The sequence below is a fragment of the Rutidosis leptorrhynchoides genome, chromosome 8 (assembly GCF_046630445.1).
Source record: "Rutidosis leptorrhynchoides isolate AG116_Rl617_1_P2 chromosome 8, CSIRO_AGI_Rlap_v1, whole genome shotgun sequence".
Taxonomy (NCBI): Eukaryota; Viridiplantae; Streptophyta; class Magnoliopsida; order Asterales; family Asteraceae; genus Rutidosis; species Rutidosis leptorrhynchoides.
This window is the reverse complement of record NC_092340.1, coordinates 139274261-139291058: the sequence shown is the minus strand read 5'-3', so window position 1 is coordinate 139291058 and position 16798 is coordinate 139274261. Positions and strand designations below refer to the sequence as shown.

Below are 16798 nucleotides of genomic sequence, written 5' to 3'. Positions count from 1 at the left end.
GTTTGGGGGTTTTAAGAAAGTTTTGATTAGACTAATATTAAACTAAGAGAGATTATCAAATAAGAGAAAAATGTATCCACTTGATTGATCCACTCTTTGACATGGATTCGCCTTTTACACTTAGTTAAATATCAATGTCCAAAACATATGGTTTCATTCTGATTCTTCAATCTTTATAAAACCTCAATCAATTAAAGTTCATCTCACGTAGACTCACTTCAAAAGATTAAAACTATGTTGAGTGAAATCATTGACACTTGGTCTTGAATTAAAATCACTTAACATTCTTAATCACAACAATCGCTTAAAATAACTAACACTTCCATGTTGACTAAAAACCCATTTGAAAACCAATTAAATTAAAGATACAATCACTTGAAATCCCCAATATTAATTTTCTTAATCACCAATTGGTGTTAAAGCACAAATTGTATAACAAATCAAATCACTAAGATAGTTTAACAATCTATGTAATCAAAAAAAAATCTTAAAACAATCATGGCAATGGGTCTTCAACCAAACACAATAATTAACACTCATTCAAATATCAATTTCATAGATTAGGGCAAAGTCCAAGCATTGAGTTTCATAATCAAGTGAACACAAACAAATTTAAGCAAACATCATAAGATAAACAATAATAAAATTGAAGAAATAACAAGCATTCATCATTACAATCAAAATGGAGAACTGGTACCAAAATAGAAAGGAAATTACAAGAAATTGAATGGATGATGGAATTCTAGCTTATACTTTCATGGGTCTTCTACTTGGATCTTAAATTGAGCCTTGATCCTTACAGAACCATGAAATGGACCCTTTTAGGGTTCCATTTCGGACCCCAATTGCCGCTCTCCTCATCAAAACCCCCAAAATATGCCTTTATAGGTCGGCTGAAAATCTGGGTTGTTCAGCGACAGATGCTCTGCATTTACATATAGATGCGCCGCATTTACCAATAAAATGTTCTGCATTTGCTTAGAGGTGCGCTGCATTTACTAAAAAAATTCTTCGCATTCCCTTGAAGGTGCGCCTCATTTCTTTATGCGTAAAACTTACTGACTTTGAGAGGGTGGAAATTGTGCTAAAAGTGCGCCGCATTTCCTTTTTTGGTGAGCCGCATTTTTTGGAAAAATGAGGCGCATTTATAATGTGGTGAGGCGCATTTCATCAGCATTAAACATTTTCTTCAATTTTTACTTGGTTCAATCTTTTGGCTCAAGTCTTGATTCGTTTGCACCATTTTGGACTTTTACACTATCATTGCCTCGAACCATATTCTTATCAACAAACCATCATTTTCAATCACTAAACTCTTCAATCTAAACGAATAGATACATATATTGCGATGATAAATATGTGTGATTCGAGCAATATCAGTCGCATACAGGTAGTCCACGATATATGGTCCAAAACTACCAAGATGTGATGGCTTTATGCCCTGAATATGATAATACAGATTTATTCATCACCTTCACTTCTAATCCAAATGGCCCGAAATTGATTCCATGATATGATATATCGAGGGTCAGAAAGCACCAGATCGCCCTGAGATTGTTGCAAGATTATTCAAACATAAATTGGATGGTTTGATGGCTGATATAATGAAAGCTCACATATTTGGCACATGTGAAGCAGGTACTAAATCCCTAGCTTTACACATATTAGGTTATCGAAAATTATAGTTACCTTTTATTTCTGCCAATAAAATTAGTAGAAACGTGGTTAGTCGTAAACTGTGTCAACCTGTGCGAGTCAGCGGAAAACGCAGGTCAAAACAAACATTATATTTTCCTAAAGTCTTCTGTTGTTCAGCTCCGTTTAAAACAATAGTGAAACGAAGTTAATAATGACCATTGCATCCCGTTTGTAAAAATCATAGTTAATGTTGCTGGGTAGAAATAGGCTTCTAATTTATGAAAATTACAAGTTTTTAGGCTTTGGTGATTATTTTTTGGACTGTAAATGCGTCATGCAACACGTAACAACATATTAGTATTTTTTATTTTTTTTACACTTATACTAGAATGTCTGCTTATTTCCGTGTGAAATGATAGTAAACTGAAGTAAATACTGCCCATTTTGGGTTGTTTGCAATTTACATAGTTGATGTTCCTGGGTTGAAAAAGGAGTATAATTTATGAATATTACAAGTTTTTCCCCTTAGACACGTATCACACATATGTTAATACGCTGTTTTTGGAATTCTATTCTTTCAGATATATACATCATTGAATTCCAAAAACGTGGACGGCCTCATGTGCATATGCTCATATGGTTGAAAAATACATACAAATGCAAGACACCGGCCGACATTGATGATCTCATATCTGTCGAAATCACTTCTCAAATAGACGATCCGGAAGGGTATAGAGTAGTCTATGACTACATGTTACACGGCCCTTGTGGTGGAAGACGCAAGGACGCCCCTTGCATTATTGATGGTCAATGTTTAAAGCATTTCCCCAAGCCATATTATGCGGAAACAACAATCGATGAAGATGGATACGCTAATTATAGGCAGCGTAACAACGAAGTCAAAGTTAAAAATAATAATGGTACACTTGACCACAGTTTCGTTGTCCCATACAACAGATATCTCCTACTGAAATACAACGCCCATATAAATGTGGAGTGGAGTAACAGATGTCGCGCGATTAAATACTTATTCAAGTATTTAAACAAAGGGCTAGACCGAGCAACAATAGTTATACAAGAAAATATGGTTCCCACCAGTGGCTCAGCTGTGGAAAAGGTTATTGACGTTGACGTAATCAAGAATTATTTAGATTTTCGGTATTTATCTCCATGTGAAGCTGTTTGGAGATTGTTTTCTTATGAGATCCACTTCTCTAAGCCATCTGTCATTAAATTATCCTAATATCTACCAAATCAACAATCAATCACACTACGCGATTCAAAAAACCTCCCTACTCTCCTACAAAGAGAGAGTATCAAAGAAACAATGTTTACTCAATGGTTTGATCTTAACACACGCGATCAGAATGCCCGAACCCTTACATACGAAAAAATTCCTAAACACTACGTATGGAGTCAAGAGGCAAAAATGTGGACTCCTAGAAAGGTTAGAAGCTGCATTGGTCGTATTGTCTACTAGAATCCTGCCTCAGGCGAACGCTACTACCTAAGAATGTTGTTAAATATAGTAAAAGGTGCTTGCTCTTTTGAGGAACTCCATACAGTAGATGATACATTACACCCTACCTTCAAAGACGCTTGCTTTGAATATGGTTTGGTTAATGATGATAGAGAATGGACAATGACTATAAATGAAGCAAGAATATGGATGTCAGGTTCGCAACTCCGGGATTTATTTGTCACCATGTTACTGTTTTGTAATGTTACTAGATCGCTCAAACTTTGGGAACTAAACTGGGAAGCTTTATCAGAGGATATCCCACATAAAAAAAGAAAAATCTACAACTTCCCAGATTTGATTTTAAGTGAGTGTCAGATTAAGAATTATTGCTTGGTGGAAATACAAGGAATCTTGAATAAAAATGGAAAATCATTAGTTGATTTCCCAGATCTCCCCCAACCTGACCCATCGCTTCTAACCCAATTGAACAATCGTTTAATTAGAGAAGAATTAAACTACAATATAAAAGATATGAAAACCTTACATGACACTCTTTTCAGGTCTCTAAATCCGGAACAACTCGCGATCTATGATCGTGTTATCAAAGCTATAACATAACAACAAGGAGGTTTTTTTTTCTTATATGTCCTAGGAGGCACTAGAAAACATTTTTATACAAAGTCGTACTAATAAAATTAAGATCTGAGAAGATGATTGTCCTTGTAGCTGCTTCATCAGGTACGTTTCCTCTCTATATCTTTGCTAAATTTAATATTATAAAAAATTAACATAATTGAAACATAGATTTTTGTCAAAAAGGAAAATGAAAGAATTTAAACTATTAATATTTCGTTTTAATTATCACATTGTTTATGACAACATTAGGTTTATATATAAATAAAATCAAAAAGATTGTAGCTCTTAAAATGAGTTTTTGTTATTGGATTGGTTAGTTATGTTAAAAAAATATTAAGATTTTGTTGTATCATTTCCCTACCCATACCAACACTCACAACACAAAAATGCAGGGATCGCTTTATTGCTTTTATCCGGAGGGCAGACTGCACACAGCAAATTCGTCATCCCCCTGGAACTAACGGAAAATAGCATGTGCAGTATAAAACAAAAAACTCATTTGGCAGCACTTACGCAACAAGTCACATTACTAATCTGGGATGAAGCTCCAATGATTCAACGGTACGCTTTCGAAGCATTAGACAAGACTTTGCGAGATATTTTAGGTGCGAAGGATGATGCAAACAGAGGGAAGCTCTTTGGCGGTATGCCTATTTTACTAGGGGGCAACTTTAATTAGATACTACCCGTAATACTAAAAGGCAAACGACAAGAAGTGGTTCAAGCCTGCATTAACATATCAGACTTATGGAAACATTGTCACCTCCATACACTCTCACGCATTATGAGGGTCAACGAATACACTCTCGAGGGTCAGCTTCATAGCTGGAAACACTCCTTCAATAAATGGGTTCTAGCAGTAGGTGATGGCAACATTCACACATTATCTAAAGATGGAGAGGAAGAACCCAGTTGGATAAAGATCCCCGCAGAATTCATTGTTTAATCTTGACATGCCCCCATTGACGCCATTGTTGATAGCATATTCCTAGAATTCAATCTGAGACAAGAAGATGAAGAGTATTTGCGCGAAAGTGCTATTTTGCCCTTAAGAAACGATGACGCAGATCAGATTAACAAACACATGTTCAAAAAACTCCAAGGGTCGACGATGACATTTAAAAGCTCCGATGAAATTTGCAAGGGGTCAACCGACGCCATTGAGCAGCAACAATCGTATCTAATCGAATTCTTAAATAAAATGAATTTTTCAGGTGTTCCTCATCACAAGCTCAAGCTAAAAATAGGCAGCCAATAATGCTACTGCAAAATCTCTATCCAAGCAACGACATGTGTAAAGGAACACGCCTAATCATAACAGATTTTCATAAGTTTGTTCTCCAGGCACGAATTATTACAGGATCTCATATGGGGAATACAGTAATAATACTGAGGATTGTTTTGACTTCGACACAATCAAAGTGGCCTTTCGTCATGCAGCGAATACAATTTTCGGTCAAACCGTGTTATGCAATGACGATAAACAAAAGTCAAGGCCAATCGCTAAAATTTGTCGGACTGTACCTACCTAAGCCAGTATTCAGCCACGGACAGCTATCCGTCGCCCTATCACGAGTCACTAACCCCGATGGACTTAAAATAGTTATGGTCAATGACACCGATGCGCGATTGAAGGACCACACAAGAAACGTTGTTTACAAGAAAATTTTTTCCAACCTCAATCACAATTTATAACGTTACGCCTACACCCCTGATAAAAAAACCATTACTTTATTTTTTGTTACAGAATATTTTACATTAACACCCGTTATATGCGGCTACTTATCATACCATTTGTTAGGTTAACATCGCTTACTTAACAGATTGCAGGTGTGTTTGTGATTGTCTAGGGACATTTAGGTAAGCCATTTATAGGGTTATTTATACATTTATGTGATTGCTTAATACGATTGGTCGTACTCATTTAGGTAAGCCATTTATAGGGTTATTTATATGATTTATGTTATTGCTTAATACTATTGGTCGTACTCATTGTTGTGATATTCTTTGTATGGGGTGTTTTTGTAGATACTTACGTCGCCACATATCTAGGAATAGTAATTGGTGCCCGTTATAACATATGTTTTATTTTTGGGGTCACATACTTACATCGACCTTCCTGTCATGACTTTGTGTTGGTGAAACGACATTCAGGTTATCGATATGTACGAATGTTTGTGAGTGGCTGTATGAACACCTGCTACTCAGTATACTGTACTTATTTGGCGATTCTCATAATTGTTGTAACAACGGAGTTTGTGGGATAGTTACTTTATAGGCCCGTAATTTTATTACATAACTCAACAGCATATATTTCATTCGTGTAACCTGCAGACTTTGCCGACCTTTCGCTTCCCGCAACATAACTTGAAATAACAATTAAACTCACTCTTCCTGTGTAGGTTCAACATCTCTATGGTAACGTGGAATCACATTTCTTTGCGGCTCAGGCAAGTTACTGCTCTATACGGTAATTTGTAAGATAATGAAAATAATTACCTTTCTTCATAAAATTATGTACCTCCACCGTACTAACGATTTACTACCCTATTTATGGCAACTAATATGGATGCGACAAACTGAAGTCCACATTTGATAAAACGGTGCAACAGTTGGCTATATCAGGTGTCAAATCTGTTATTGTTCCACCCTTCCAACGGCTTCGATTTACTTTATACTATACTGTGGGATATACATCAATGCATTTCATTCTTAGTAAAATAATATTGTTCACGTGTTCATGCGTTGAACAAGATAAACTTGCAGATTTGACGTTTCATTATATGAATGTAATGTGATCAACAATTGCTTTCGTTTCTTTTCTTTTCCCTAAAAAACTAATGCACACTCTATTACAGTTGCATTCACACAAACTGCTTACGGCAAATGGTTACACTTGAACCCTGTTAAAGGCAGGTAGCGAGTGTCGCTGACAAGCCACAATCAAACGACACAAACCGTAAACATAGACGTGTAACGCACGTGCATTGTGTACTAGTATTTTTAACTCTTAGGTTGGCCTCATACAAGCCAAATGTATTGTACTACTACTCTAGGGGTCGATTAGTTAGCATTAAATCTAGTTTTATTATTTATTTATTTATTTATTTATTTATTTATTTACATTTAGTTAGTGATCTTGGATGAACCATTAAAATGAGTTAGTGGGTTATTACACTTTTTACACGTATCTATCAAAGTAGTTAATAAATAATTTATCTTAACGTAAGTATGACTTAAAATCAATATATGCCTCTTTGTAACAAGTTAGGTATGGAAAAGAGAAGCGCACCTTTAAAGATTTGCACTGATCAACTACATATACTAGTAATAATTAATACCATGATTACTCACTTGGACATTTGGATGATATAGTATAGTATTCATCTATTAATAGCGACATTAGAATTAGTAAAAGAAATATATATATATATATATGAAGATTTTCTAACCTTATTAAAACGTGATGTTAGTGTAATTTAAATATAAGACAATTTTGTGAAGATATCATAACGTCTAAACTATATATCATATCAAATAGGGAGTAATAGTTTAAACTTCAAATAGAGAGTAACAGTCTAAACTTCAAATAGGGAGTAACGTCTAAACTTCAATTGTAAACTAGGAGTATATATCATACGGAGTGTCAAATAGGATGTGATTTTCACACCACTTTTTGATCCATGTATATTTTTTTCTCATAAATTTACAGTTATTCTTCTAAATTAATCTAGTAAATTAAACTTATATTATTTTTATAATTATATTTAAAGGTAAAATAAATAATTAAGTATATATGGGTCAAAAGCAGTGTGTGATAATCACCTCCCTTAAATAACATACTTAAATCTCAAAAGTAATTGCTTCTCAAGGTTCACAATTGCTTGTAATCACTTATATAAAAGTTAAATTTCAGGCAGGATTTAAAACTCATGGAAATTTGATTCTACCATTTTCATGGCGTCTATTATTATTTTTATTTTAGTATTTTTATTTTTATTTTTTTTAAATTTCTACGTAAAGACCGGAGGTCCTCTCGAAAGCAATCTCTTTATCCGTCGAATAAAGAGAGGGATGACTTTCTCTACTCTTGAGGGTATTTCACTCTGGGTGGAGAAATGACTTGTCTTTATTCTTGAATAGGGGAAGGATTGTCTACATCTTACCTCCCACATACCCCACTTATGTGGGATTGAATTTATTGTTGTTGTTGTTGTATATATATATATATATATATATATATATATATATATATATATATATATATATATATATATATATATATATATATACATATATACATATATACATATATACATATATACATATATATATATATATATATATATATATATATATATATATATATATATATATATGTGTGTGTGTGTGTGTGTGTGTGTGTGTGTGTGTGAGGGGGGGGGGGGGGGGGTAAAGATCTAGAGAGAACTAAAGGTGGGAGAGAGAACTCACATACTAAGGTGCATATTGACTCAATTTGTGTGCATATTGAACCAATCTTCTCTCTCAGCTTTAATTCTCTCTGGATTTCTTCAATATATATATATATATATATATATATATATATATATATATATATATATATATATATATATATATATATATATAAATCAAGAGAAAATTAAAGATGAGAGAGAAGATTGGTTCAATATGCACACAAATTAAGTCAATATGCACCTTAGTATGTGAGTTCTCTTTCCCACCTTTAGTTCTCTCTAGATCTTTACCCCCCCCCCCCACACACACACACACACACACACACACACACACACATATATATATATATATATATATATATATATATATATATATATATATATGTGTGTGTGTGTGTGTGTGTGTGTGTGTGTGTGTGTGTGTGGTGGTAAAGATCTAGAGAGAACTAAAGGTGGGAGAGAGAACTCACATACTAAGGTGCATGTTGACTCAATTTGTGTGCATATTGAACCAATCTTCTCTCTCATCTTTAATTCTCTCTGGATTTCTTCAATATATATATATATATATATATATATATATATGATCAACGGGAAAGTAATCAAATGGGGGGAAATGAGGGGAAGCAAAAAAAAATTTCTTTTTTTTTCAAAAATTTTTTTAGACATCAAGATCACTATAAAATATGAACATTTAAAAAAGTCACTTCGTGATGAATGTTATTATTTAGGCGAAAAAACGATCGACAATAATAACATTCAAGATAATATTGATCGTGAAGAATGTTAATCTTCGAACGTTTTTTTTTTCATGTTTTGTGAAGTACTTTTTGTCAAAATTTAGCCCGATTAAGAGTTTTGGGTTTATGGACTAAACCCAAAATACTAAACCCTAATCCCTAAACTCTAAACCGTTCGTGTTAAAAACTAAATCTAAATCCTAAATCTAAACCATAAACCCTAAATTTCTAAACCCTAATATATAAACCCTATATCTAAACCCTTATATCTAAACCCTAATTTTTAAACCCTCAAAATACGCTCAAAAAACACGATAATTGCTATATATTATTTCTTCGACCGTTTTCACGCCAAAATAAAAACATTTATCACAAAGTGTCTTTTATAAATGTTCATATTTTCATCCAATCTATAATGTTCGTGAACAAAGTTTTTTCAAAAAACGAAAAAAAAAAAATCTGCTTACCCCCGTTTCCCCCCAATTGGTTACTTCCCCATTGATCTTACCAATATATATATATATATATATATATATATATATATATATATATATATATATATATATATATATATATATATATATATATATATATGATAATGATGATGAAGCCTGACAAAACATTAGTAGCGCTTATTATAATTGTTTTGTTCTTCATTTTGTGTAACTTGTTTCACTAACTGCTTATTTTAAGGATATGGTGCGGATAATGACGTGTAGGGATGGCACTTTGTAGGTAATGGGTACAGATACTTAATATTTGCGACCAGCCCACCAGAATTTTTTCCTTACCTTCGGGTACCCGTTTACCCACCAACGGGTAAATTTTTTTGCCCGTACTCGTGACCCGCGGGTACCCGCTATCCGCTGATAAACCTGCGGGTTTATAAAATATGCACTTAACTAATATTTAATTGCGGATACCCACTACCCGCGGGTAAATCCGTGAATAATTATGAAAATACATTAAAAAAAAGTAAATTATATATTATATAATTAAGTATATATATGCGGGTAAATGGGTATACACGCGGATAGCTCAAACGGACATCACGGATCGACGGGTCTGGTTTTACCAGCGGCGATCCGCCAACGGGTACATAATTTTACCCGTCCCATGACCGCGGGTACATTTTTTTGTAAATATCCGCCCGTCATGAGCACGGGTACCCGCGGGTCATGGGTTTTTTTTTCTCCCATCGCCATCCCTCACATGTTAAAGGTTTAATTGCACATAAAAATGATACTAAATGGTTTGTTCTTCAAAATATCAAATATTATAGTATAAAATTAACTATGTCTCAAAAAGATCCATTATTGATGTAGCTCACGTAAAATAAACTTAATTTTATTTAATTTTCAATAACGTGTGTAAAGAAATTAAAATGTGATGAGTCATTCACCTGGGATGATTCCGCATTGCCTTCAAAGTGGGTAGTCGTATCGAGATTAGTCGATTCAGAAAGAAAGTCGGACTTCTAGCCATATAAAAAAATTATGTAGCATATGTAATAAAAAAACTCATGTGAAGATTGAACAAGGACATCCAGTTTTCCTGCAGAACTCAACCTTTCACTACTCTGTTACTCAAGTGGTAAGCAGTATTAAGAATGATATATACGCACTCTTTTAAACATCCAAAGATAGCTTATTAACTAAGAAAATGATATTTTCTGGATAAATTTCAGGTTCAAACACGTGTGTGAGTGACAAATGAGAGCATTCGATGTCGATATCGACGGTAAAAAGAAAAAGAAAGAAAGAAAAAAATATATTCATGCATATATGACATGCATTACTTTCACATCCACTATTCATTATCATATTTCATATTCATATTATTACATGTTCATTCCATTCCATATTTGAATTTAGGAATAATCAATCACACATTAAATCATTTTAGCATTATTAATGGGCTTAGGAAGAGAAACTGTAGGGCTTGCAGACCCAGTAGCCACGTTGGATGTCTCATTGGGTGTCACGGGCAGCTCATTCTGGACCCACGCAAGATATCCCCCTCCCATGTTGTATACATGCTTAAATCCCTACACAAATGCCATATTTTTATCGATTTTAAAGTAATTAAATATAAGTATTAAAATTAAATTTAAATAATATATCACTGATTTATATAATTATTAATATAATTTATTCTTAAGCCTTAGTGTCAGGTAATTTTTTTTTTCTTCCCTTTGAAACACATAGAGATAACAAACTTACTACTTCAAGCATATCTGTTGTTGCATATACAGAACGGACCCCTGATTGGCAACCCTTCATGTGAGAAAAAGTTATAGTTATCTCTACGTATACATTAAATATATACAAGTAATAAATATATATAAGTAGTAATTATAATTTATTGGCGACTTGACTGTTGCTTAGAGACTAAATTGAACTTCATTAGGTTTAAAACTCATGGAAATTTGTTTCTACCATTTCAAAGGCGTCACTTTTTCTTTTCTTTTTATAACCTACTTATTTGTCAGATGCCCATTCGGAAGTAAACTCTCTATCCATAAAACATTGTGTGGGAGGACTTTATCCAATGGCGACTCTATATGGAAGCAAGTGGGGTCAAAGGACCCCGTTAATTTTTTTTTTTACATATGTATAAAATACTAATAAAATATTGTAGGACACCACTAAATTTATAGATATGACCTCATATATTTTTAAAATTAGTGATTATTATGAAAGTCAATAGTCATTCTTTAGAAAAAAAATTTTACAATATATCACTCAAATTGTATAGGACCCCATTGAGTTTGCATTCCAGAATCGCCACTGACTTTATCTATTCTTGGAGTGTTTCATTCTGGGTAAAAAAAAAATGACTTGTCCTTATTCTAGAATGATTGTTACATCTTACCTTCCCATACTCACTTCTGTGAGATTGGTTTTTGTTGTTGTTGCCGCCTTAATTATTGTTTTATCAAATTATATTAACATTTAATTTATAAATGGAAAAACAAATCAATATAAAGCAATGATATATATTAAGAATAATAGAACTTATTTACATATGGATTCAAAGAAACTTATTTGTTACGGAGTATTTACCACAATCAGATGATCATCCTTGGTACAAACTGGCAATACTTGTTCCATGAAGTTAGGATTTTTCACCCTGCCTGAAATTTAACCACACAATTTAATTAGTTAATTATTAATGTCTACAGATTTTAAATAATTAACGAAATTGCCTCTGGACAAATAAGTAACTTACCTTCTGGGGTATTGAACATGTATGCAATATTGAGGACATTAAAATCAATATGACCTTTCTTAAATTCTTCTTCAGTCCTATGATCACCCCAATTCATAAATTTACTATACAAATTATTTAACTTAAATATTTATTATAAAAATTAGAAACATCCAAAAAGCACCTGACATCGAGATACCGATAGTTGCTGTTACCAAGCAGATCGTTAGCTTTTAAAACATCAATAGTGACGATCTGCGATTCTGGGCTACAACAAAAAAATTATAGAAACAGTAAGGATGCATACGATAATAACAAAAGATTAGTGATTAGTTGTTTATGTTTGTGAAAACAATGAAATTTGAGTGATGTTTATCTACCTTCTTGTTGGTATGGTGTTCATGATGAAAAACAATTTTGGTACCAAAAAGTCCGTATGATTTGGATATAAGGTGCATGATGATTCAGGAACAAGATATGGTGATTATTGGTCTTTTTGGTGGGTCCACAAATTTGTGTTAATATTAAATATTTATATTTTTTATTTTTTATTATGAATATCATAGTTTATTATTATTATTATTATTATTATTATTATTATTATTATTATTATTATTATTATTAATATTACTAGTGAAATGACCCGTGGAACCACGGGTTTGTTTAAACAAAATAGTTTAATAATATGTTTTAGTATTAAGTGAACGTAAATGCTAAATTCATTTAGTTTAATACCCGTGGAACCACAAAGTCCGACTAAGAAACTCGTCAGCTGAACATTTCATCAAACACCTAAAATGCATATTAAACAATTCACATCCAATCATAAGAGATAATATTGGTTGTCATTTTACTTTAAAATTGTAAATTAAAATATAAATTTAAAATTGGTTTCCTTCTGCCTAACTTTTATACCTTCTCGTACTCAATTCAAAATAATTAATTCAAATTATTCAAAATTATTTAAATTTAATAATTAAAATAATTATTAATAAGATTTAATAATAATAATTAATTAATAAGATTTAATTTTAATTCAAAATTATTTAGATTAATGACATCACCCACCATGCTTAGATTTTTTTTTCTTTTTCTTTTTGAATTTTTCTTAACAAAGGAATTAACTTAATAATGACATCATCATTGTAGTATTTTAATATTAACTATAGATTATTATTATTTTTTTTATTGAATATATATTATTATTATTATTATTATTATTATTATTATTATTATTATTATTATTATTATTATTATTATTATTATTATTATTATTATTATTATTATTATTATATTTGTTGGTACAATTTTCCGTATAGCGGCTGTAAGGTACCAGTACAAGACAATAGCTCCTCAGCGTGTGGCGTATACTGTTGATTGTTGTTTGCCCTCGAGAAATAATCTCTGCAGACCCGGAACACGGATGAGTAATCCGTGGGGTGGCCTCAATCAATCTGAGGATCAATCTGAAATCGATCCGTATAGCGTAATGCTGCTAAGCGGCTAATGTATGTTTAGAGTGAGAAAGAACAGTGTGAGAGAGAAAGTGTACTTCTCTCTGACTGAAGTTCAGATCAGAATCATGATGATATGTGGTGACCCAGTGGGTCTATTTATAGGCGCAGAATGTCCGAAATTCACGGGTTACACGTGTCAATCACTGAATGGTTCTATTACGTGAAGTATCCGGAATGTCGGTGGCGTGTGCTGACGTGGCTGCGTGCCGTTCACGCGCTGAATTAAAGGGCTTAAGCATAGAAGCTGCCTGCAGGGCTTACGCTTGACGCTGGGCGGCCTGCTGAACGCTGGACGGTAAATACTGAAAACCGCCAAATTTCGTTATGTTTAGTGTCGCTTGATCCATTTTTCTGTATAAAAATGGTGTTGTTATGCGTGTATCCCCTAGGATACACCATTAAGTCCCCCCCAGTTTAATGTCTTTATTTTTTGCAAAAAAATAAAGTCACTAAATTAAAAATAAAAGATGCCTTTTTCCTCTAAGACACAAAACTGCTGTAGCCGTCTGATTTTCTGCTCTGACGTCACATTTCCAATCATGAAATTGCCCCCAAAATCTTTTTGATTTACTTTCAAATTTTAAATTGCTGTCCAATTGATCTGACCCTTACACGTGTATCAATCTCATCCTTTTATCATTCATCAGTTTAATTATAAATAAGCCGTTCCCCTTTTATTTTTCCTCTTCCGAAAACCGATCATCTACTTTGAAGATAACTGCAATTATTCATTTTAGCAAAGCTGTTAAGTGCAAAGTTAGTGCAATTATTCATCACTTGTCTTCTTCTTCTGCTTGAAATTTTATTTTGCATACTACCATGGCCGAATCCAGCAGCACTTCTTCTCAACGAGACAATCGCGATGTGAGCACTATTCTGTCAAGTATTACTGAAGCCGAAATAGATAGACTATGTATAGATCATAGGAACCTTAGATTGCTGAACCCCATGATTCCTTCTCCTAATGATAGGGCAAACAATCCACCTAAAAAGATGATTACACTATATAAGCTTCAACTTAAAATAGGTAACCTTCGTATTCCTCCCACTATTTTCCTTCAAGAACTTCTATTTCATTATGGGATTGTTCTTAGCCAAATTCACCCGCTTGGTTTGTAAAAAATTGTGCTTTTTGAATTGTACTGCAATGCTGTTGGCAAAATTCCGAGTATAAACGTTTTTCACGAGTTGTTTAGGACTCGATTGGTGAGTAAATGATGGTACACTTTTGATTGTAAAGCTAATAAGGCTTTTACTGGAACAAAAGAAACCTCCTTGAAAAGATGGAAATAACCCTTCTTTTTTGTTAACGAAAGAGTTATCCAGGACAAATGGGCAAACATTCGGAGATGGAGGAAAATAAAAATAGGAGTAAGTATGTCAATTGTTTTGTCTGATGATGAAAGAACAACTGTTGAAGAGTGGAAATCATTGGAACTTCCACAACGTTCATATGCTGATAACGAAGCCATTTTAGTTCGTTGTGGGATGAGTGATAATTGGCGTGCTGGATTTGTATCAGTGCTGCACTGGAAAGGCCGTGGTAGGCAATTTATAAATATGCCTTATTTGTACTATGTCATTGTAAAATGTATTCTTATGTGCTTTGTATTCAATGTGTTCATCTGTTGCAGAAGAAGAAATGCAGGTCTTTAAAGTATTTAAGAAGGCCAATCTGGATTCCCTTACTGTTACTGAACGGCCAAAGACTGCTACTGAACTTGAGGCCGATAAGGCCAAAGACACTGTGTTTTAAGAACAACTAAAGAGCCCTGAACGGCCTATCGAAGGCGACAATGATGATGCTACACAGCCCTCCTCATCTGATGTGGAAATTATTGAGGCTAATCCAAACCCATCGACCGCCAAGATGACTGGGAAACGCACAAAGCGTTTGTGGAAACATGCAGCTGGTAAAGTTCCCCAACAAACAAAGAAAATAAGTATGTGTATTTTACGTTTGCTTTGTGATCAAACCAAAATCATTAAGCGTGATTAGATTTCGGGTTCGAGTGCTTGATTTGGGAAAAAGAGTAGGTAGACTGTTTTAACTCCAATAATTGTGCAAACCCCGATTTGGAATCTGGATTCCAAGGGCATAAAACATTCGATTGAATTAGCCTTATTCGATCGGAATCGAATAAGCTAATATCTAAGTGTGAGGATTAATTCCGACGATGATCGGAGTATCGGCCGGAATTGGTTTAACGACTGGAGTGATGTTACCGCAATTGATTTGGGCAGAGTAACATTAATGCATCCAGTGTTATGTGAATGAAAGATCTTGTTTATGTATTTATAGATGTTTAGGAGGGAATGGTGACGTGGCACATGTCCCTTTTATGGTTGTAACAAACTTGGTCAATCCCGAGGGGTGACGTGGCACCTGTCCCTTTCGTGGGGAATAACAGATCCTAACGAACTTCCCTAGATTTGCGGGCTGACGTGGCATGAAACTTGCTTGCATGCTTGTTCCTTATCAGGTGATCATTCCGGAACAGGGCGTCTTTTCCGGGGTATTGCACTTTCTCCGGGATAGTGCACTTTCTCCGGGACAGAGTGCTTGTCCCGGGAGAATATCTTCGTGTCGGGTTGGAATGCCGTGATGGTACTGACAGCAGGTTGATTCCGGTTAAGGCATCACGGTGCTCTCAGTCTAGCCGGGTGGTTCTTCGCCGAACACTTGTTCCAAGTGTTTCTTCACGATTGTGATTATGATGACTGGTTTCGCGACGCTTGATTATGATTGTCATGACCGGCTGTATGGTGTCAGTTGTGTGTATGTCATCCGAGTTCTTGGTCTTGCCATCTGTCCGTCATGGTAGAATATCCAGGAAGATGTCAAACGGATGTCGAGAAAGGAGTTGGCAACCCGGGATGCATAGTACCGGGTAAGATTTTTGCCGAAATGCTTGCCTATTTTGAGACGGGTCATTATACGTATCATTAAGTCCCCCCCAGTTTGATAAGGGTATCCGTAACGGTTACCGTCGTCAAAATTCCGAGACAAGGCCACGCTACCTGATTGGATGTGCATTTAATGCTTGTCAGCGTGAAAAGATAGTTTCTGCAAATGCGCCTCCTTTTTATGCTTTTTCCTTTTATCGATGGTTTGGAACATTTTCCAAGGGGCAATTT

The 16798-nt window shown here is 34.1% G+C and overlaps 3 protein-coding genes across 4 annotated transcripts; 2 read left to right on the top strand and 1 right to left on the bottom strand.

Annotated features, from left to right (window-relative positions):
• Positions 1–1592: 1592 nt before the first annotated feature.
• On the top strand, positions 1593–2881 carry LOC139863846 (uncharacterized). Its single transcript, XM_071852447.1, has 2 exons — positions 1593–1638; positions 2220–2881. The coding sequence occupies exons 1-2, from the start codon at positions 1593–1595 to the stop codon at positions 2879–2881; spliced, it is 708 nt and encodes a 235-aa protein (XP_071708548.1).
• A 1639-nt stretch (positions 2882–4520) lies between these two features.
• On the top strand, positions 4521–4994 carry LOC139863845 (uncharacterized). Its single transcript, XM_071852446.1, has 2 exons — positions 4521–4647; positions 4729–4994. The coding sequence occupies exons 1-2, from the start codon at positions 4521–4523 to the stop codon at positions 4992–4994; spliced, it is 393 nt and encodes a 130-aa protein (XP_071708547.1).
• A 5712-nt stretch (positions 4995–10706) lies between these two features.
• LOC139862709 (thiosulfate sulfurtransferase 18-like) lies at positions 10707–12432 on the bottom strand. Of its 2 annotated transcripts, XM_071851331.1 has the most exons (5): positions 12328–12432; positions 12165–12241; positions 11999–12069; positions 11156–11209; positions 10707–10980 (listed from the first exon to the last, which is right to left on the bottom strand). In XM_071851331.1, the coding sequence occupies exons 2-5, from the start codon at positions 12181–12183 to the stop codon at positions 10825–10827; spliced, it is 300 nt and encodes a 99-aa protein (XP_071707432.1). In that variant the 5' UTR covers positions 12184–12241; positions 12328–12432; the 3' UTR covers positions 10707–10824. The 2 variants fall into 2 exon arrangements, with proteins under 2 accessions (XP_071707432.1, XP_071707434.1); XM_071851333.1 differs by lacking the exon at positions 11156–11209.
• Between the last annotated feature and the right edge of the window lie 4366 nt (positions 12433–16798).